The following is a 21,727-nucleotide window of genomic DNA, read 5'->3' on the forward strand; positions in this document are numbered from 1 at the left end:
AAACCAGAGAAAATATTGAGAACATCCTAGCAGTTAATTTAAAAGGTAATTCTCTATAGAACTTTTTAATTTTCATTTCTGCAAAAATTAAAAAAAACGTAAACATAGCAAGGAATGTAATCCATTGGCCTAAATTTCGATTTGCTTGGAAGAAATCTGGGACATGTATACCAAGCTTACTGAATAAGTATTGAAGTCTTATTTACTCCCTGCAACGTTATCATCACTACATTAACATATCCCTAACTTTATAATAAAGCTAATATGAATATATAGTATTGTTTGTGCAAATGTATGGGTTTCCATATGAGTTATAAAAACTTGTAAGGGATATTTAAAAGTACTTATCTTTAAGTATCATCTCTCTGATAATTGCTTTTGCTATCCATCTTTTAGAAACAATGTAAAATTCCTAATTGGCTTGAACTTCATCAATAGTTCCTTCAACATCAATAGTTAAAAATTAAGAGTAGATATTGACTAAAAATAAAATACAGATATAAACAAAAAAGTATATAGGAAAATCTCAAATCTTACTGTCAAAAAGCAACTGAAAAATCTAAATACAGTACTGTATCCTAGCATATTTTATGAGAAAGTGAAAATGGTTACAAGTTTACTACCATAGTATCAGAGTTGCAAGTTTACTACTGATACCATCAGTTACTAATATCACTTATTTAAAATCCAATGTAACTTTGTCGGAATTATTACCCAAAACCAAGATTAGCCATTTTTCTTTTAAGGAAACTACAGCTTGTTCAATGGCTTAGTGATCGCCATTTCATAGCAGTCAGCCCACACAGAACAGATCAATAACATTACAGACACAAGACTAGACTGCATCCATTTAATAACCACAAGAAAAGTGTACCATTCAGCAAAATCTTACACAGAGCTCTCACTAGCAGATATGTAATAAGAAACCATAACTATACATATCAATTCATTTATAATTTTCTATTTAAACTCAGAACTGTCCTAGAAGTGAAATAAAAACAGATCATGTATTACATTCTAAATAATGAAGAGACAACCCAGGTGATATCCTTGAATAGCTGTGTCCAGAAAACAAGCCTAACAACTAGTTGCAATCCAGAAAAGTACTTCCCCGGAACTACAAATTTATTTAAAATGCAGATTTTCCGCTGCACAATTCAGGATGTATTACTATATTTGCTCCCCAATATTGAGGCTTTTAAAAAATTCTAAACCCAAATGAAACTATATTCTAATAATACACATTTTCACAGTTCATTTAAAAATGTTATAAATATAAAAAAACTTTTTAATTACTATAAACCTGAAAACATTTTGGCTTTATTGTATAATCCTCCAAATTACTAGGTTGCAGAGGTGGCTTATAAAACCTGTTTCAATACTTCGCTAGAATACTGAACTTTACTATAATATTTCAGCAACAATAATTACTTTGTTGAAAGCAATATGAAAAATGTAAATCTGCATTTGAATCTAGTTATATTGTTATGAACTAATAGTGAAAAAAGCATATACTTGCCTGAAGAACAAGATATAAGAAAAACAGCAAACACCAGCTTTGTAGCAGCTCCCATTTTCCAAATTGTTAAGAATCAGTAGGGGGTTAAAATGCTATATCCAGCTTCTGAGATCTTATAAACACGAAAATCTGTGTCACTTCCTCAAAGTGATAATAATGTATTTGGAAAATAATGCATCCATAAGAATGAAACCCAGCTTTTATAATAGTCTCTCTAGCTCTTTTTCAACAGACCCTCCAGTACATTTGGAAACACATCATTTGGCTTCTGTTCTAATGGCAAAAATCCAATTCATACGAGGATGTTAACTATCCAGGTTAAAAGATGAACATTCACGAATGAAGTAGCTGAATGTTAAAACTATTAATTGTCCTGAAGCACAATATATTCTCTTCAGTGTCAAATCGTATTTCCCATGTGTCCTGCAAACAGGCAAATATTAGTAAACAATACTCTTGTCTTCACTCTGCTTTTGCACAATGTAGTATCTGGATGAGAAAGTTTCGTCTTCGTTTCAAGTATCAAAATAAATATGCCTTCGATGTCACAACCAATAGGAAATCAATTTGTAAAACAGCTGTTTCCTATTAACAAATGCTGAGAGCAAACAAGGGCAGAAATGAGAGGTAATCAGTCCTCTATAAAATCACACATCTAAGGAAGGAAGGAATGGAGAGTCCTGATCTAGACGAGGAAAACGCTTCCCCTTGTTTATTCCTTCCGTTTGTTTTCACGATCTTTTTTCTCATTTGCCCAGCAGATTTCAGGCTTCTCCCCAACTCCTACAAGAACTCCCCCCATTCAAGTCCCCAGGCTACACTTAAAAACCGCCTTTGTATTTGGTATTTGAAATCGCACAAAAATGAGAAGGGAAAGTGGGAGGGAGGCGATGCTCTTTCCAGATGTTAAAAGGTGATTTTTTTTTTCACGGTTCTAAAAAATATATATATATATTTAAAAAAAGTGTCGAGAGCCTTCCGAGAGGTTTCCTGAAGCAGTTAAGCAGAAAAACGTCTTAGATAAATGTAGGTGAAGCGATGCTCCAAGAAGCCCAGAGATCAAATACGGGTATATTGGTCTTTTTTTTGGAGCGGCCAAGCTGGCGGGATAAATACGATCTTTTCTCCTGGAACAATAAAACCCCTTTCAAGCTCGTCGAGGCATTTGTCGGCGGGCCCTTCCTCCGCTCTCAACCTTCACCGGCTCACCGTTTACTACCAAGATCTCCCCCTCCCCACCGCCACCCTTCCACCGGTTTGGAGGCGGGCGATTTTTCTTCTTCTTCTTCTTCGTCTGCGGTCCAACTTGGTTTTTGTTTGTTTTAGCCTCCCTTTTTCTCCTCTTCCTCCCCCTCCTCCCTTTTCTTCACGCCCGCAGCGAGTGGTTGGAAACGGGGCGGGTGAGGGCACGGAGCCGGGTCAATCCTCGCTCGCCTTTTTCCTCTCCCTTCGTTGTGCCTCTTATTTGCAGCGTACACCAGCCCAGCCCGTGCAGCGAGAACAACGGAGGGAGGAAAGGCGGGCAGGCAGTCGGTCGAGGAGCCTCTCGCCTTTCTTCTCCTCCTCCTCCTCCTAACTCTTCCTCCCAGACTGCGAAAAGCCTGAGGCTCCGAGGTCCAACCCTCCGGTCTCCTGGCTGGCGAAAAGACGGCTAAACCCAACTTTGAGCTCTGGGTAGCGAAGTTGAAGAGCCGACGGCGAGAAAGAGGAAGGGCCCTGCCGAGATTTTCTTTCCTCGAGGAGGCGTCGGCGGAAGGCGATCCGAAGGAAAGAGAAAGCGCCGCTTTTATCGTCGCGCAGGCCCGGCTGGTAGCGCTGAGTAGCCGTCCGTACCTTGCCGCTCCCCTGTGGTAATTTCATAGCTACCCATTCACTTGCGTGGTGGAGAGAAGCGAGCCAAGATGGCGGCGCTCGAGCGATTGTTTTTGTTTCTTCTCCCCCTCCCCCTTTTTTTTTTTTTCATCTGTCCCCACCTCCCCCAAACAGCTACCCTCTTAGCGCACGCGCAGACTCGCTCCCTCCCCCTCCCTCTCCACTCCAGTCCTTTAAATCTTAACAGCTGCCCCTTCCACACGGGGCGTGCGCGTTTATGGGCGGGGAGTTTCTCTTGATTGGCAGGCCGCGCTAAGCCATTTGGAACGAGGAGGTGTGGGGGGGGAGGGGCTCCTTTCCCTCCTTTCCCGCGCCTCGCGGGGTTTAGGGGACGCGATTCTCCCGCCTGTGCGACGTTCCAGGTGTGGTGTTAAAGCGCGCGGGGTGGTGGTGGTGGGGCGGTGTTATCGAGCGCCTAGCTCGGTTTTCTGCGCAGTGCAAAAAACGGGATCAGAACTCCTTTGGATCTTTTCCGTCAGAGCAACAAACCTGCATATTTTAGCCTTAAGAGCTGAGCGGACGCTCTAAAAAGGTGTGTGTGTGTGTGTGTGTGTGTATGCATACGCGCGCACTCACACACAGATAGACATGCGCATGGGTGCGTCTCTGTCCATATGTGTTTATGCACACAGACATGCATGTGAAAGGTATCTTGCGCGGGGGGGTGGGGGGGAATCTGGTGAAGGGGGAAATCACTCCTCGCGCTTCCTTAGCCCGTCGTGGAGATGCTCAATCATCCAGGTCCTGGTTGTCTGAAAAGGTGTTTTTCCCCCAAAAGGCAACAGGGCTTTCTTGGTTTTGTTTTGTTTTTTTTAACTTTTCCTCCACGAACCTTCTTACGTTCAACGAAGAAAAGCCTTTCGAAAAGTGGGGCGGGGGACGCACCTTTGGGACCGCTTGCTTAGAAGGGCACCGTCTTTGAGTTCCTTGGGAATTGTGATTTTATATGTGTGTGTGTGTATATATATATATATATGTGTGTGTGTATATATATATATATATACATGTATATATTCTTGCGAAAAGCCCTGCCAACCTCAGTGCTGGTTGTTTTTCCAACCGAGGGATAAGAGAACCGTTGGGTCGCTCGACGCTACTTCATTGGACTTCAATGAACTGGAGGCGAAAACATGCTTGTCCGCTGACATTGCTTGATGTATGAAAATATTGTTGCATCAAAAACAAAAACACTGCGTGCTTTTTCAGGATCCTGAGGTGGAGGTGTTTGTTTTGGTTTCCAGCAGAGCTTTTATTTTGGCATGGCTGGTGGTGGGGATACTCGGTGTTTTAAAAACCTTGAGATTATAATATGAATGGGTAACAGATGTGACTTTTGGACATAGCCAGAACTCCTATTAGAAGCTTAAATCTGCTTGCAAGGTGAAAGTTTGTTTTGTTTCAGAAGTATTAACTTCAGTATAATAACTTCAATCAACGTTTAACTTCAGAATATCCTAGGTTTATTAATGCAGGTGCTACAATATGAATGAGTATCCCAAGTGACTGTGATAGACCCAGGCCTGTTACAGATTACTATTCTTCCTTAACCTGTATCCTATTAGAACTTTATATAATATTGTGCAACTTTCATAAATAAAACTAAGCTCACAGTTTTGAAAAGTGTTAAAATTCATGTTACTCTTTTCATTAGGCAATGAGATTAGTGCTTAATTTCATGAGTGTTTTTTTTAACTCATGGGAGACTGAATAAATATATCCAGTAGGCCATTATTTGATAGTATGCCTATTAGAATAATTGTGTTCAACCCTAAGAGTTGATGGAATTGGACGGTAACTTTCTGCTATAGAAATAAGTTCAATATCTCTGTTTAGAGAACAGTTTCAGGTGTTTTCAAAAGATAATCTGTGACCAAACTTCTGTATGCACTTGATATGTAATTAACAAGTACAAAACAGTTAGCTAATAACCTCTCATTTGAAAAGTCAGAATCTGTTCATTAACTTCCTTATATAATTAAGGATCAGAATGTTTCCTTCCCACTATTACATGCATTAAATCTATTTTTTCTTTATGATTTGAACTAAGACAAAAGTGATACCTTTTCCTCTAGTAACCATAAAATCAATCATTATTAAATTGATTTTTTTCAGCAACAAGTAATCAAGAAAAGCAGGAAAAACAAAGTTACAGAACGAGAACAGTTTGATTTGCAATGTCCTACCTTTAAGAGTAAAAGAACTCTCATTTCTTTTTCAGTATTCTGTGTGATTGTAGATCTTATGTCTATATCTTCATATCAGGATATTACATCATGGGGTAAACCACAATAAATAGAAATAAATTCCAGGACAGAAATTTCATTCTGAATATAAAGTGACCTGAGATGTTATGCAATATTAAGGTGGAGCTAAATGTATGATCCTACGGTCTTTTTATAAACAAATTGCCCTTCGGGCACATGGCATCTGAATTGGGCTTTTAAAGCTGTGCCTAGGCTTTTGAACTGCATTTTGAAAAACTGGCCACAGATTTTTGAAATCATTTTACAAGCGCTCTTAAGAAAAAAACAAATATACAGTCAATATTTCTAACCACTTTTACATTATTACCACCTTTGTGAATATCTAAGATTATAACGTTATTGTGACAATGGACTAAGAGATCTATTCCAAACAAGAAGTGACAGAAAAGACAAGGTCTCCTGAATTTGAAATGTGAACCCCAAATTATCTTCCTCAATAGCAGGATGAGTTACTTTAATTTTATGTCTCTTTAACTTTGTACTTTTGTTGAAAGTTTGAGCCCTTATTGAACTGTTGGAAGAAATATCCTTCTGGGTTCAGCTCCAAGTGGGGAAAAAGACACTGGAAACATGGAGGCTGTTTGGAAAGATGGTTTAATGGTGGACAGAATCACATGGCTTGGAGCTCCAAAGTGAAAAGAACGGTCACATGCTTCAAGATGTTGGGTGAAGGAAAAGAAGGGGCAGGGCTGCTGAGAGTCCCTTGGTTTCATACCCTCTGTTGGGCACCACCTTAGTGTTTCCTGTTCCTATATAAGAAATGTATCCCACTGGCTGTCAGACTCCCAGGGGTGGGGGGTGGGCTCTTAGCTAAATTTGTAAACTTTGTCTGGACCACATGGCTTCACCTGAGTGCTAGCTGATTCAATCTTTCCAGGTGCCATGTGGTGAGGTGAGTAGAAGGCTTTATAGAGATTACTCTGGCCCATGCCTTAATGGCCCGCCCATTAACAAAGGTGGGGGTGAGCTCCTACTTCTGAGGTGAGTTTCTACTTTTAGAGGAAATATTCTGCCTTTTTAGAATATCCTAAAATATTTCATTTTCCTAGGAGAGGGGTGGGTTTTAACTTCCAACAGAACCTTTTGTTTTTGAGACCATTTCTTGAAAATGATGATGGCCTTTTCCAGCTAAATAATGACAAATGAAAATCCCATTACTTCTGCACTTTGCTGCAGATGCAATAAATATTCTGGAAATGTTCTGGTTGATATCAGTCACAATACTTTTTGAGAACTGTGTTTTATATAAAGGCATATGGAAACACTACTGAAACTTTCTAACTAACATGAGTTCTACATCTGGTGAATAAGATAAATAATAAAACAAGATGGAATAGCCATTTTATATAATTCCTTTAAACTACGTTCTATGTGTTAGTGTGAAGTAAGTATCCACACTGAACAGTTGATGTCCTGACCTTAAACAATGCAATGCAAAAAATACTAATTATTTTCAGCCGACTTTTCCTTGAACGCTCATTTTTTATCATAGAGTACACAATACAGTATTTCAAAGATAGTGCATCAGAAAAATTAATTTTAATTCAAAAGGCTTTTGACAATCTTTCATGGAAGCTGCAACACAAATATATGGTTGACCAACAAATAACCAATGACCAAATGATTTGCATTGCAATAATGGGACTTAATTGCTATTTCCATAGGTATTGTGGGATGGGAGTGCATTACAAAATATGTACCATGAAAAGAAAACAGCAATTTATGTATTTGGTCAGACACTGAGGTGCAAGTATGTAACTGAAAAATTGTACTGTGCTGTCACCATACATATATCATCTTGACACTTGCATTTGCTTTGAGTATCTATATACTTATGTATCATTTTAAAAAAATCCCTTTTCTCCTTTGATAAAATAATGTTCCTAACTGTGACCTTGTGAAAACAGAGAATAGAATATATATATGCTTGCCTCCAAAGTATTGATATAAGTTGAAAGACTTTTAGAAGCGGGGGTGAGGTATTATGATGGAGGAAAAGGGTGGCAGCACTAAAAAATATCTCTGGGGAAAAAGTCTGTAAAAAAGAAGATTGAAAATGTGTAGAATGATGATACTTGTATATATTTAGACTTGTCAGAACTGGTTCTAAACAACTTAAGACCTTTTAAAAATGCAAACATTAAATGCTACACCTTTATTGCAAAGGTAATTTAAATATATTTGCATTCACATTTGCAAACATGTCAGAAGATTTCAAATATTAGGGATTTGGGCATGGCAGTCCTATTTCTCTATCAGAGTATTCCAAACTTGGAATACAACCACATTTCCAAAAATTTCTCTCAAAAAACAACAACCCTGCTCCTGTTATTTGAAATTGGAATTTTTTAGTGTAGTGTTTAAAGTGTTCAGGGAAGAATTGGGTCAGTAATAGGAATATTTCACTGGTTTTTTCTTGTTCTTTTTTCTTTCTTGTTCTGAAATTGCTCTGCTTTTATGTCTCAATTTTGGGTCTTGCTATAAAAATTTGCTTGAAGGCTTTAACTTTATTACACTGTAAATATTGCATCCTGTACCTGATCTAGTGAAAATCAAAATGTCAAGCAATTCATAGGCTTTTTTCGCATTTTATCACTATTAAATCTGTCCTTGGAATGTGCTAATATAAAATGGAACTATCTTGTTGAGCAACTATAGCCCCAATCATAAGCACTAGCATGTCTTAATGGCACAATAGTTTTTTAATCCACAATCCATTCTCAGAACAAATGTACATATCTAATACTGATCATTCCTTCTGAACTAAAATGTATGTCATAAATTAAGAAATTAATTCTGCAATCCCAGGTCTGTCAAATTTAAAAAGCTGTGTCTTCACCTTGCTTTCTTTTGACTTGGAATGTTTGACATTTTGTTATATACAGTAGTTATGCTGTATGGAAAATAATAGGATGTGCTGAAATACTTCGGCAACTTGTGTTTCTGCTGGCTAATTTGACTTGGCTTATAAATATTAATTAAGTCTTGCAACACCTTGTTTAACTTGCAGTTTTAATATAATTTATTCCAACATGTTCCACCAGTTTATGTATAACTACATCAGGTCCAACTACTTATAACATCACATGATTAAAATTACAGACAGATTTATCAGTTTATTATCAATCCCACTATGCTTTAAGCATATTAACTTCAACTATACTTTCCAAGTAGTATGAAAACCTGGGAGATCTTTAGCATGCATGGTCAGAACATGGCCTACACGGATTAGGATTATTGTTTTTTTTACATTTGGAGGGTAATATATTGAAGCCTTAGCTGCCATATATGATTATGTCATATGGTATTTTGATCCCTTTAATTAGTTTGGTATGTGTATATTATAAAGAAGTGAAGCCGTTTTAAAGCAGATATAATGTATATTGAAACATTCTGGACCCTAAAAATGCAAAAGCATGGCTTTTTCACAATTCATTCTTATAAATAACGTTTTTTAGTTTTTGCCAGTATAAAGTATATGCTTGTCACAGGAGTATCTAATATTTCTGTTGCAGAAACAATATAATTTTGTATAATATATGTTCTATAAATCAAAACACTTTTTTTTGCCTTCCATTCAGTCTTCTTCAAATCTCAGAGACTACCTGGACAAGTCCCTGCAGTTTTCTTGGCAAGTTTTTCAAAGGTGGTTTGCCACTGTCTCCTTCCTAGGGCTGAGTAAATGTGAGTGGCCCAAGGACACCCAGCTGACTTTGTGTTCAAGGCGTGACTAGAACTCACCATCTTCCAGTCTTAACCACTACACCAAATTGACTGTCATATATATATAAAATACTTTCAGTAAATTAAAATATACTCATCTATTTTATTGGAAATACTTCCTTTAGCAATAGGTAAATAGTTTGATTAAAGATCTAATTCTAAGCAATTATGTAAATGATTGTGCAATACAGCTTTCCTATATGTCATGGAGCAGCATACAATGAGTTATATGCCATCCACAGGCATATAATAATAAGGTATTACATTTTTGCTTATTTTAATTGTCTTCAATAAGAATAGGATTTTTCTGTCTTAACATATTTTTCCAAATAGGCATCTTGATTTTATCCCCTCACATTTCAGCTATTCCTATCTCTTTGAAAGATGCTGGAAGATAGATCATATAACCTGTGGTTCAGAGATAGTATTCAGCAGGTTCTGACTAGTTCTGGAGAACCAGTAGTGGAAATTTTGAGTAGTTCGGAGAACCAGCGATTACCACCTCTGACTGGCCCCGCCCCCATCTATTCTCTGCCTCCCAAGTCCCAACTGAACGGCTGGGTCTTCTTTTGTTGCCCTGCACAGGAGAATGGAGCTGGAAAGCAGGTTAGTGGGGTGGGGAGGGAATGGGGATTTTATAGTATCCTTCCCCTGCTAAGCCCACAAAGCCACGCCATGCCAACCAAGCCACACCCACAGAACTGGTAGTAAAAAAATTTGAATCCCACCACTGCAGTGGTTGCATGCAAGAATATGCATTTTCTGCTCATATGTATAGTACATCCATTCTAAACGTAGACATATTTTTCCATTATTAGAATAAATCTACCCAAATCCAAAGAACTAAATTTTTAAATCAAAATTGAAGCTACCAGTTTTGTGTGATGAATGAACAGGCACAGGGAATTCTTTCACAATCCAGTTGTCATGTAAGGTAAACTTGCTTGCTACTTACTGTATGGCCATAGCAGATATTGTCAGATTCCTGGAAGAGTATCTGTTTAGTGGCCATAAACAGAAGTTACTCAATGCCAACTACTGTTTTATAGTTGTTCACAAAATATTATGAATCTCTGAGTCAAGTTGTAGTCAGTCTTTTCCCTTAAAAAGTTGCTATTGTATCTATGGTCAGACATTGCAAAACAGTGCTACAAAATTGCTGCATATCAACTGATGATGCCAGATAGCTACTAAATAGTAATGCCTATTTAAAAATAAATTGTGTGTGTGTGTGTGTGTGTAGGAGAACATTCAGGTAACGTCATCAGATTGCAAACCCATGTGCAGTATGGGATAAATGTGGTTTATGTGATCTCATTCTTAAGTAATTTCTGCTGAGAGCTGCTGTAATAATTAGCTTCATTATTTAAGAGATCATGCATTTTAATTTCCGATAGACACAACTCCATCCACATATTTTTTTTTCCTTGCTGGGAATGTAATGTTTATATTTGGTCTTGCTGAAAATAGTTCAATATTTTTGTGTCTCCCCCCCCCCCCAATTCTGGCTGAATTAGCATGATCATATGATGAACGCTTTGCATTTCAATTTCAATCATTGTTCCAGTCCATCTTTGGGTTAAGGTTAAATAACTGCAGCCATTTTATAAATGAACGTTTGGGGTTTGCATTTCAAATAAATACATTTTGCCACTTTCGACTTGTATTAGAAGTCTCTTGGGATGTGGCAGCACCTCACTGAGCTTGCACTGAACATGCAATTATGGTTGTAAAGTCATGACTGTCATTAATCTGTCATTAAACATGACCACACCCAATTTTATGACCTTTTTTGTGGCAGTCATTAAACAAATATATTGTTCGCTATGGGATGCCTTTTGCCAGAAAAAGTAAATTCCAGTTTCTGGCAAAAATGTCGTAAATCACAATTATGTGACAGTGCAAAACTGAAAACAGCTATAAATGCAGTTTCCGAGTGCCCAAAATGCAGTCACATGACCATGGGGGTACTTCAAATTCAGGTCATAAGAACCAATTTTGGGGATCTGTTTTAAGTTGGTCGCTAAGCGACCGGACATATATTGAGGACTACCTGTATTACACCCAGGGTGTTGGGAATGAACTGCCATCTTTGCTCCGATTCTCTGTTATAAGTTGGTCTTGGGATGCCTCTGCCCATCTCACAGAGACCATTAGAATTGATTTCTCCATGAGTGGAGGACTCTGAAGACAGGAATGTCAACAGAGCCTTGAGTAGCCTCTTGCCATAACCCTAACCATAAAACTCTCACTTCTTTTACCAATTACGCTTGAACCCTCCTGTTGTTCAGATCCGGCTTCTGCTTCGTTGCTCGCAAGGAAGACACTAGAAGAATAAACACATTATCACACGCAGACACACAGACACACGTGGGCACACACAGTTTTAGATTCTGCCTGGGGAAGAAAAAAAAAACATGCCAGGTTTTACTCAGTGCTTACATTTTGTTCCTGAGCAATTAAGAAGAAGAACATTTTTCTGGCACATGATTTTTAAAAAATGGCAGTTATTTTCTGTCTGGTTAAAAAAAAAAAAAAGTTGATATAAGAAAACAATGGATGCGTGGATTGATGCAAGAATTTAACCAAGGCAGTTAAAATGTGACGTGTAAAAAGAATCTTCCAATGAGCTGAAGAAGGGTCTTCCAGCAGTAGTAAAATCATAAACATCGGAACGGTGTTTATGTTCGTGTCGTCTTTTGCAAAAACTACAAATTATATTTGATTAGCTTACCCTCCCCTCCCCTGCAGAATGTGCTAGGGCCGCAATTCACAACATTCTTGTGAATATTGTGAGCTGTAATTTTGGCACATCTGGAAGTTACTGGGATTGGATGGGATATCTGCCTTGTTGTGATACCACTTGATGAATATTGCGTTAATGAAGAAGTTTCAAAAGAAGTTTTAAAGCTGCACTTTAGATGTTTCAAAGCCATGCCTTATTTGTTTATTGGATTTAAATCCTGTATTTTTACTCAAAAGGTTGTTACATTAGTAAATCAGAAATACTATTAATCATTCTCTTCAGGGTAAGAAAAGTTTTTTTTTTTTTAAAAAAAAGACAGTCCCACAGACACAGCAAGGGCATTTGCAGCCTTTCCAAAGCCTCATTTCTATGTTGAATTCAAATAGCTACACATCCCTGGACTCCAGAGGATTGCCAATGTCTGATGGAGTTAACTGCCAAGTTAACCGATTTTCTTGTAGTCAGTGACCACTTTAATTGCCAAATTTAGTGTAAAACTCCTTCAGTGTAGATGGAGTCTGATTACATTCAGAAAAAAAACTTGCAAATATTAACACTCCCACCAGACAGATTTTTCGGTGGGCTTATTTCTAATAGGATTGCTTATTTGCAGGATTGATTTTTTTTTTTTGCCTAAAATGCAGTATCTGCAGCATTTAAATAACGACAAACACTTTTCAACAAAGTTGCCTTCATTGTGTGTTCATTTCTGTTTGAAGATAATTTGAACGCAGACCCTCTTAAATTGTTAAGAAATTATTGTAAAAGCACATTTTTGCAGGGTTTTTTTTGCTGCTTATAATTTCTAATATTGGCAAATATGAATGCATAGTTTTTAAAATGCATCACGTGGCAGGATATACATCATAATCCTAAAGAGCATTAGTATGGAAGAAGGATGAAATAGAAGTTATAATAGTTTCCCCCAATCTAGTACCATTTGGTGGTTTTAAATTTTTTTATTTTGATCATGTTTGGCAGGAACTCTGACAATTTAAGCTAATGCACATAGAGCAGTGATTTGAAAAGACTTATGTAGCATTGTAGGTGTTATCTGTGTGTTTGTTTTCATTTGCTGTCATTTCATTATAGCGCACTATAGTTATAGCCCAGAAGATCTTACTGATCTTATTTCATTACATAATGAAATAATCTGTAAATGAAAAACCAAGTCAACAGAACTTCTCCAAACCAGCAGTCCAATCCAGAGGTACATGTAACACAAGGCTGTTTTGTATGGAATTGCTAATGAAAAATGTATTTATTTTTATTCAGTTTGTACACTGCCCAACTCTTAAGTCAGAGAAACAGAAAAATAGTACATACGCATCTACTTCCAATTCACTGTAACATTTAGAATCATTTATCTATATTCCTAGGTCACAACATAGTGAATGGCCCTCTTCTGTATATCTAGCTATTAATAGTGAAATCCATAAAAATGTGCAATGTCATAGTATTTAAACAATGTAAAAAGGGGCATTGTTGAAAATAGACACATAATTGCCTCATCTAACAGCAATGTGTACTGTGTATGATATTGGAAAGTCTGTTGCTTTCCTTATGTTGAACACACAAGGAATACATTGAATGTACTCAATCATGCAGTTACCAGTTTGTTTTTAAAAATTAAAATCTTATGTCCAATCTGTTCTTGGAACAGAAGAAATCAATACCTTGAATCTTTACCCAAATGTATATTTTGTCTATTGATGTATTTAAATAGATTCAGTTTTTGAACTGCTTCCTTGCTCATGAATATATTGATAGAATTTTGATGAAATCAATGCTCTCAACATTTCTGTAATGGAGAAAACCAGTGCATATTTTATATGTATATTTAATATGTATTTTTGTTGCACAAATAGGTGATAAAAGATGAGGTCTGAGATGATTTTCCAGGCTAGTTTCAATGTATTTTGGAGTATCTTAATTTCTACTAACTTGCCCAATAAGGACCCAAAGTTCAGTGATAGATTGAACAGCACACTTTATAGGCATGAGTTCCAAGAATCTTTCTCATTACATCTAGTTCCTTGATTGATGTGTACCCATGGTTGTCTGTTTCTGAGATTGATAAGTTACCCATGCTTAAAAGAGATCATTAGAAGAAAAGTATTTTACATATTATTTCAAATGTCCTACAGTCAGAGGATAAATACACAATTTCTCTTTAGCTTGCACTAGATTAAATTCATATCTGTATTCCTACTTCATATTTTAGCCAATCTTTTATATCACCCAGATAGCAAATGCCCCTGGAATGTTTGTCAGTAAAAAACAATTCAAAACTTAAACAATAATAGAGGCAACATTCTTCTTTAAGCCAAAACTAAATTCAAAAAGCAACAATGGCAGAATAATACTATTCTAACTCACAGATTATAAAATCAACAATTTATGAAATATTTACTTTAAATAATATCATAATATTTACTACAAATAATGTCATACAATTTACTTAGTTTATTTTATCTTGTTCTAACAGCAATAGTTACAAATAGGACTGTCGATCCTGTACAATATTGGTTTGTAATACCTGTTGGAAAAAAGTCTTATCTGTTTCTGCATGGGTGCTGAATACAGATATGGTAGTGAGGTTAGGTCAATTTTTCTATGGAGATGATTCTATAGAGAGGAAGAAACTACCAGTAGATAATGTTCTTTGTGTGATTGTATGATACCTAAAAATTACAGGGTTAGAAGGGGTCAATTTAGGGCATTTTCTGCTCAGTCAGTGCATGAACTCAAAGCATCCCCAAAAGATATCCAGCCTCTGCTTGGGCATAATCAGTAAAGGGGAAATTAACACTTCTCAAAATAATTGAATAGTTTTTACTGTTAGGATCTTTTCAATGGTATTAGAGTGGAACCTGCCTATTGTCTTCTGGAAAGTTAAAAAATAGGAGTTCACTTTCAGAAGAACATCTGAAGATGATTTGAATAATTAGACAGCTATTTTTGAAGTGTTCCTTCAAGTTCATTAGAATTCAAATTCCAAAAGAGAATTGGATAATAGAAGACAAAAAGCAATGCTGAAGTACCTATTCTGATTCAGGTGACATGGACCAATTTGTTAGTCTGGATACCTGGATTTATGTGATTTGCTCAACACTGAATTAAAGAAGAATTTATGACAGACTGCATGCATGTTGCGTAACTGTTTACACGTACAAGCGCATGATTCATGTTGAAAATTTGAGGAAGTGAATGCAGATCTGAGGTTTTATCCTGCATTCCCACCACATACAAACGAGAGTTGTTCACTGCTTGGGAAAACATTCCTGGGTAGGAGAGACTGGTTTTCTGGTCTTCCTGTGTCCAAAATGCCTTGTATCAGAATACTTGCTCATATCCCAAGCAGAAGTGGGCTTCCTGCGAAAGGCCATAAAAGTGCAATTTGTCTAAGATATTTCTTCCACATAGCATTAAAATTATCTGCTAGGTCAGGAAGAAGGTTTCAATGGTTGGGGGTGGGTGGGTATCTTCAGCCAGTATGTGAAGTAGAATAGCCAGAACTTGAGTTCGATATTAACTGATCCACTTTTGGAGCAGGGAGCAACATTAGATAGATTTTACTTTCTGCCAACGTTTGTCTTTCAAACTTAGTTTTATGTTAAGACGTGACACTCTGTTTCCTAGATGTAGAGACACAGTTTATACTGCTAACAATAGTGGTGATAATATTCTGTCTTACCCCTTTTTGTTGTGTTTCATATCTGACCTTCCTGTCCTACTTTTAACCAGTCTGTTGATTGTTGTTTTTCTATACTGATCTTTGATTGTAATCAACTTTGAATTGAATAGAAGGACTTGTTCACTGAGAAATAAACCTCATGCATGCGTGCCATTTTTTTTTCCTACTCTCATAAGCATCTAATGACAAAAGTCAAGAGTGCTGTTCGCACTGAAATAGACTGGAGATTTATTACACAGGGCAGAAATGGGAACATGACAAAGAAAAGAGAGGTAAGCTACAATAAACTATTCTCACTATGGGGAAAATCAGTGAACGAAGCAACAGCCTTGGTTATCACTTTGCTTTCCAAACCATGTCAGCTGTTGGGAGCTCAGTGAGCCAAGTGCCAGCCAAATGGAAAGGGAGAAGAAAAGATGGGAGAGAATAAACAAGGGAGGTGATTTTAGGGAAAAACAATAACTCTATCCATAATCATATTTTTTACTGTTCTGTATTCTGTACAGATGCAGGTAGATAAACTCAACAAGACATCCATAGCAAAGCACATTTATTGGTTCATCAGGTATCTTCATAACTCACATTTGCGACAAAGTTGTTTAATGACCAATCCTTGTATATCTGCCTTGTAGGTAAAAAGATGATTATCTTCTATCCTTTTCCCCTCATTTTGTAGTGGTAGAAATAGAACAGTTACCACGGGTCTGTGAGTTCAGCCAAGAGTGAGGAAACCTCCCGCAACCCTTCGAGGGTCAATTTAGTGACCAATCAGGAATACAGATGTGGTCACGTGATATGGACTACATTTCCCAGAATACCTTAACTACATTTATCATGATGCATTCCCTTAAGGGGACAGCTCACAATTGCTACCTAACTATCCAATTCCCATACATTGACTGGAAAGCACAATCCTCATTGATGATTAATGCCCAATCACCCTGGTGTGCAGAAGATAGTCCTTTAATAGGTAGAATTGTGAAATCACAGTAAAGTGAAGTTACTGTAGATGGAACCAACTAGTCTTTTCTGTCCCTTAAAACAGGTCTGGAAGTAGCCTTTTACTGAAAAAGATGTGTGACATTTATCACATCTAACCTTTTTTGATGGACAATTTGGACAAGGAATTTAGATACAGCATTTTCAGAAGCACAGCTTCTGGTTTAGAAATAATGCTTCTCAGGAAGAAAAAAACCCTTCATATTCCCTAGTGATTATCACTAATAATCACAAACTGATTCACAACTTTTTTTTATGAATGAAAAGAGTAAGTGCTACTGATAAACTAGCTAAAATGGGGCTTGGAGGGTTTGAGGTAATTGTTTGGGGTTTAAGGTAGTTATTGCCTGGAACAAAAAAGCAATTAGGATATAAAGCAGTTGCCCACTTCCCAGAAAAGGCTAACTGAGAAGCAAACTTCAAGTTCAAGAGTTCAGTACAGAAGGTTTCTCAAGAAACTTTTTGTTTTTGAAGTTCCAACAAGGAAGAAGCACAAGCCCAATAGCAATAGCATTTAGATATATGCTGCTTCATAGTGCTTTACAGCCCTCTCTAAGAAGTTTACAGTCGGCATATTGCCTCCAACTATTCGGGTCCTCATTTTACCCACTTCAGAAGGATGGAAGGTTGAGTCAATATTGAACTGATCAGGATCAAACTCCTGACACGGAGGAGAGTCAGCTTGCAATACTGCATTCACTGTATTCTCCAATAAACAATTTGGTTTCAGAAAAAAACTATCCTGTAATCTGAAACACTTACACTGCAAAAATGTGGACTACACAACTCGATCAGGGCAAAACAATAGACGCAATCTACATAGACTTCAGTGGTACATGACAAACTACTCTTAAAACTAAAATCTAATGGTATCTCTGGACAACTGCATAACTGGATAGAAGCATTCCTGTCAAACAGACAACAAATGGTCAAAATTGGGAGCGTCCTATCAAATTCTGTACCTGTCAATAGTGGTGTCCCCCAAGGCAGTGTTCTAGGACCAACTCTCTTCATACTCTACATAAATGACCTCTGTGATCATATTAAGAGCAACAGCATTCTCTTCGCTGATGATGTAAAGCTGTTCAATACCACAGACAATACTGCTACCCTTCAAAAAGATCTTGACTGTGTATCAGAATGGTCAAACAAATGGCAACTTCAAATCTCAACAAAGAAATGCTGTTTTACATATTGGCAAAAAAAATCAGAAAATAAAATACAAGCTGAATAATCAAGACCTTGTTGATGATCCAAGCTCTGTAAAAGACCTTGGAATACTCATCTCTAATGATCTAAGTGCTAGAGCCCACTGTAACTACATAAGCCAAAAAGGCATTAAGAGTTGTTAACCTAATCCTACATAGCTTTTTCTCTGGTAATATCACACTACTAACTAGAGCATACAAAACATTTGCTAGACCAATACTCGAATCCAGCTCATCAGTCTGGAACTCACATTACATATCTGATATTAGCACAGTTGAGAAAGTCCAGAAATATTTCACAAGAAGAGTTCTCTACTACTCTACTCGTTGTAGAATACCTTATGCCACCAAACTTGAAATTGTAGACCTAGAAAACCTTGAATTATGCCGTCTTCAGTCTGATCTAAGTATGGTATATAAAATCATACATTGCAGTGACTTACCTGTCAATGAATATTTCAGCTTCAACCATAACAACACAAGAGCAAACAATAGATACAAACTCAAGGTTAATCGCACCAAACTTGATTGCAGGAAATATGACTTCAGCAACAGAGTGGTCAATGTCTACTCTAATTACTCTACCTCTGTGGTTTCTTCCCCAAACCCCAATAACTTTAACCTTAGACTGTCTACTATTAACCTCACCCCTTTCCTAAGAGGTCTGTAGGGGGTGTGCATAAGCGCACCAACGTGCCTACCGTCCCTGTCCTATTGTTTCCTTTATTTTTCTTATATCTACCCATTTCATGTATTCATAACTATGTATATACTTATACCTATTATCTTGTAAGCAATTGACAAATCAAATAAATTAATAAACATTTCCCCCAACAAAAGCCAAGAAGACTATTCAATAATAATAATAAAACCTGCTGAATACATGAGGTATCTGGACAACCCTTTCTGATCCCTGCTATGGAGACTGTGCAGCACTCCTTTTGTTCCCCCAGAAAGTGCTCCGTGACTTTTGCTCTCGTCTGGCAATAGTCTAGTCAACCATTTATATAGGAACAAACACAAGGAGTGCACAGTAGCATATTTCCTCACTAATTGGATTCCAGTACACAAAATTCTGGGATGTGCATGCTCAAACATGGTGGTGGGAATAACAGACAAAGGGGCAAGGGGCTTCTGTAAGAAAAGAAAATGCTGCAATGCCCACAGGCATGTCATTAAGAAAGCACCTTTAAGCAAAAGCAGAACAAAAGCATTTGGGAACATGGATCTCAACTTTTGTGTCTTTTTACCTGAAAGCATCTCAATGTGTGGTGGTTGGCTTCCCTGCCCCTTTTCCTGGTTACTTTCTCAAATGTTGCAGTGGAAGTTAAATGTAATATTTAAAAAATGGGTGGCAATGACAAAGGTTTTTTTTAATGGCATAATAATCCTTAGGGGCAAACAAGTGATTCATGCAAGTGAATGAAGCAAATGTGATAATCTCCATCAAAAAGCAAGACAATCCTGTGTGTGAATAATGCATGTCTGTCCACAGTATCTCAATGAATAGAATGAAATATTGATCATACGGAAAGCTGAAAGGTAATGAAGACTTTTACTTCTGCACTAGAATATAATCAGCAAAATGTGACCTTAAAATGACAAAACATCACTGAAAGACAGCATCTTCACAGTGTAATTATACTTTAGATTTGCTTTGTCTTGAAACTGAAATTTAACTAAGATCTTGATAGACTTTTTAATAGAAGAATTTTAGAATGTAACATAAATGGGCAGGACAGAAAAGGTGTAGCACGCCTTTAACCCTTTTACATTTTTTGAATCTAGATGAAGTTGAAGGACAAAACAGGACCTTAAGTCTTGCTCCACAAAATTGGGTGTGGCCATCTTGGAGTGTGGGTCTCAATATGACATACAAGCTTGCTACCTCTGATTGAAATAATCCATACATTTGGGGTATCTATCAATATCCTCTTAATAAAAATTCTGACATAAGCTTTCTAAGGATTGTGTGTACTTCCTTTTACTGATGGGTATTGTGTTAAATATAATTATCACCACACAGTAAATATACCTATTTTACAATAAATAATTGAGCTCTTTCACATAGGCTACATTAGTGGGTTTGTGGGTATGTATCTCTGTATTTTACATATGGTAGCTGAATAATGCAAGTGGTTGACTCAGACACACCCCTTAGACTCAATTATTTATTTACATGCCTTGCTCACAGTAAAAAACTAACCTTGACATAAATCACATCATGTCTTAATAACATACCAAATGAAAGATAGATCTATTTATCTGTCTGTCTATCTATCTATCTATCTATCTATCTATCTATCTATCTATCTATCTATCTATCTATCTATCTATCTATCCATCGTATTTAGAAACTGCCCATGTCTCATAGAGCAGTGGCCCCCAACCTTTTTTGTGCCACGGCCCGGTACTGGCATCACAAAATGATCCGTGGCCCGGTACCAGCATCAGCACACATGACAAGGCAAGGCGAGCCAAGCGACCGGCCAGCCAGCCGTCCCCCGCTTCTCCCCGCCACCTTCAACTCCTCCTTTGTACCTTTGTTGATGGGCTTCGCTTCGGGACGGTCGCTCTGCTCGCCTTGCCTTGGGTGCTGAAAGAATCCTCGTGCCTTAGTTTCGTTCGAAGCCCCCCCCCCTTCAATGAAACTAAGGCACGAGGATTCCTTCAGGATCCAAATGCTGCTTCCAACCGGAAAAGCTCACCCAGAAGCACTTTCTCGTCAAACAAGATGGTGGCGCCCAGCAAACTGGCGGCCCAGTAGGAAATGTTTCACGGACTGGTACCGGTCTGCGGCCCGGTGGTTGTGGACCCCTGTCATAGAGCACTCTGGGTGGTGTGCAAATAGATAGTTAGGAAATTGTTAGTTCAAAGTAGCTTTCTGTGACTAAGCTAGTAGGTTCCACTTAAACAATTTGTTATAAAAGCTTCTTAGCTCTACTCTGAAGTTCTATGGAAAATAAGAATGGAACTGGTTAAAGATTATAATTATTACATAATGAATGGAAACACTTTAGGACTGATGGAAAGCTTTTGTTTAGAATATTCACAAATCTTTCAATATTTTAAAGCCATTTTTTCCCCACAGCCAAAAAGAGGTATAGAAGGACATCTTCCAGCTCACAAGCAAACAATCATATAATTGAAATGGTAACACTCTAAAACACAAGCAGTCTATTCTGCAATGAAGTTCCACCCAGTGACAACAATATGGACAAGAATCCTCAAATTCCTGATAATCTGGATTTTCCTGGAAGTTAATTAGCTACTCATTAACTCCTGATATTGTTTTGGCAGACAGATGCTTTTTTTTCCTCACAAAGCCAGGAACAGATTCTCGGCTGCCTGAAGACTCCCTTCATATTTCCTCAACCTAAGATGTAGAAATGACACTCTGGTTGAACAATGTTTTTCATAGCCCGATGATCGCTTTATCTTAACATGTGCACTCAGCCATTTAAAACAACTATTTATCTTATTTGGCAATCAGAAGAAGGGTGCCAGAGTGTCTAGTGTTTCAATATCAAGCTGGATTAAAGTGTATTAGGGAAGTTTATGCAGCTCTCAGGAGAGAAAATCTCATACTTTGGAGAGTTCATTCCAACTAAGCGATTGCTTGCTTTCAGATTGAATGAATAAGGCCACTCTCCTAAAAATCTGGCCAAAGAATGGATGAAACCCATGACTAAGACAGTC

At 37.4% G+C, this 21,727-nt stretch overlaps 1 protein-coding gene and 1 long non-coding RNA gene across 4 annotated transcripts in view; one reads left to right on the forward strand and one right to left on the reverse strand.

Moving 5' to 3' along the window:
- ACVR2A (activin A receptor type 2A) overlaps positions 1–3,352 on the reverse strand; it is a 65,665-nt gene extending 62,313 nt beyond the window's left edge. Inside the window, exon 1 of one of the 2 annotated variants that reach the window (XM_026697242.2) lies at positions 1,520–3,352. In XM_026697242.2, the coding sequence (XP_026553027.1) occupies positions 1,520–1,574 (55 nt within the window). In that variant the 5' untranslated portion in view covers positions 1,575–3,352. The remainder of the gene's footprint in view (positions 1–1,519) is intronic. The other variant, XM_087920282.1, reaches the window with a different exon arrangement.
- LOC148127990 (uncharacterized) lies at positions 2,913–15,969 on the forward strand. Of its 2 annotated transcripts, XR_015740786.1 has the most exons (3): positions 3,793–4,038; positions 4,418–4,547; positions 5,504–15,969. It is a non-coding gene; the product is annotated as an uncharacterized LOC148127990 (long non-coding RNA). The 2 variants fall into 2 exon arrangements; XR_015740785.1 differs by lacking the exon at positions 3,793–4,038 and adding an exon at positions 2,913–3,369 and having other exon boundaries at positions 4,418–15,969.
- Positions 15,970–21,727: the final 5,758 nt, after the last annotated feature.

The sequence above is a fragment of the Pseudonaja textilis genome, chromosome 1, assembly GCF_049901715.1.
Source record: "Pseudonaja textilis isolate UNSWEBS1 chromosome 1, rPseTex1.2, whole genome shotgun sequence".
NCBI classification, from domain to species: Eukaryota; Metazoa; Chordata; class Lepidosauria; order Squamata; family Elapidae; genus Pseudonaja; species Pseudonaja textilis.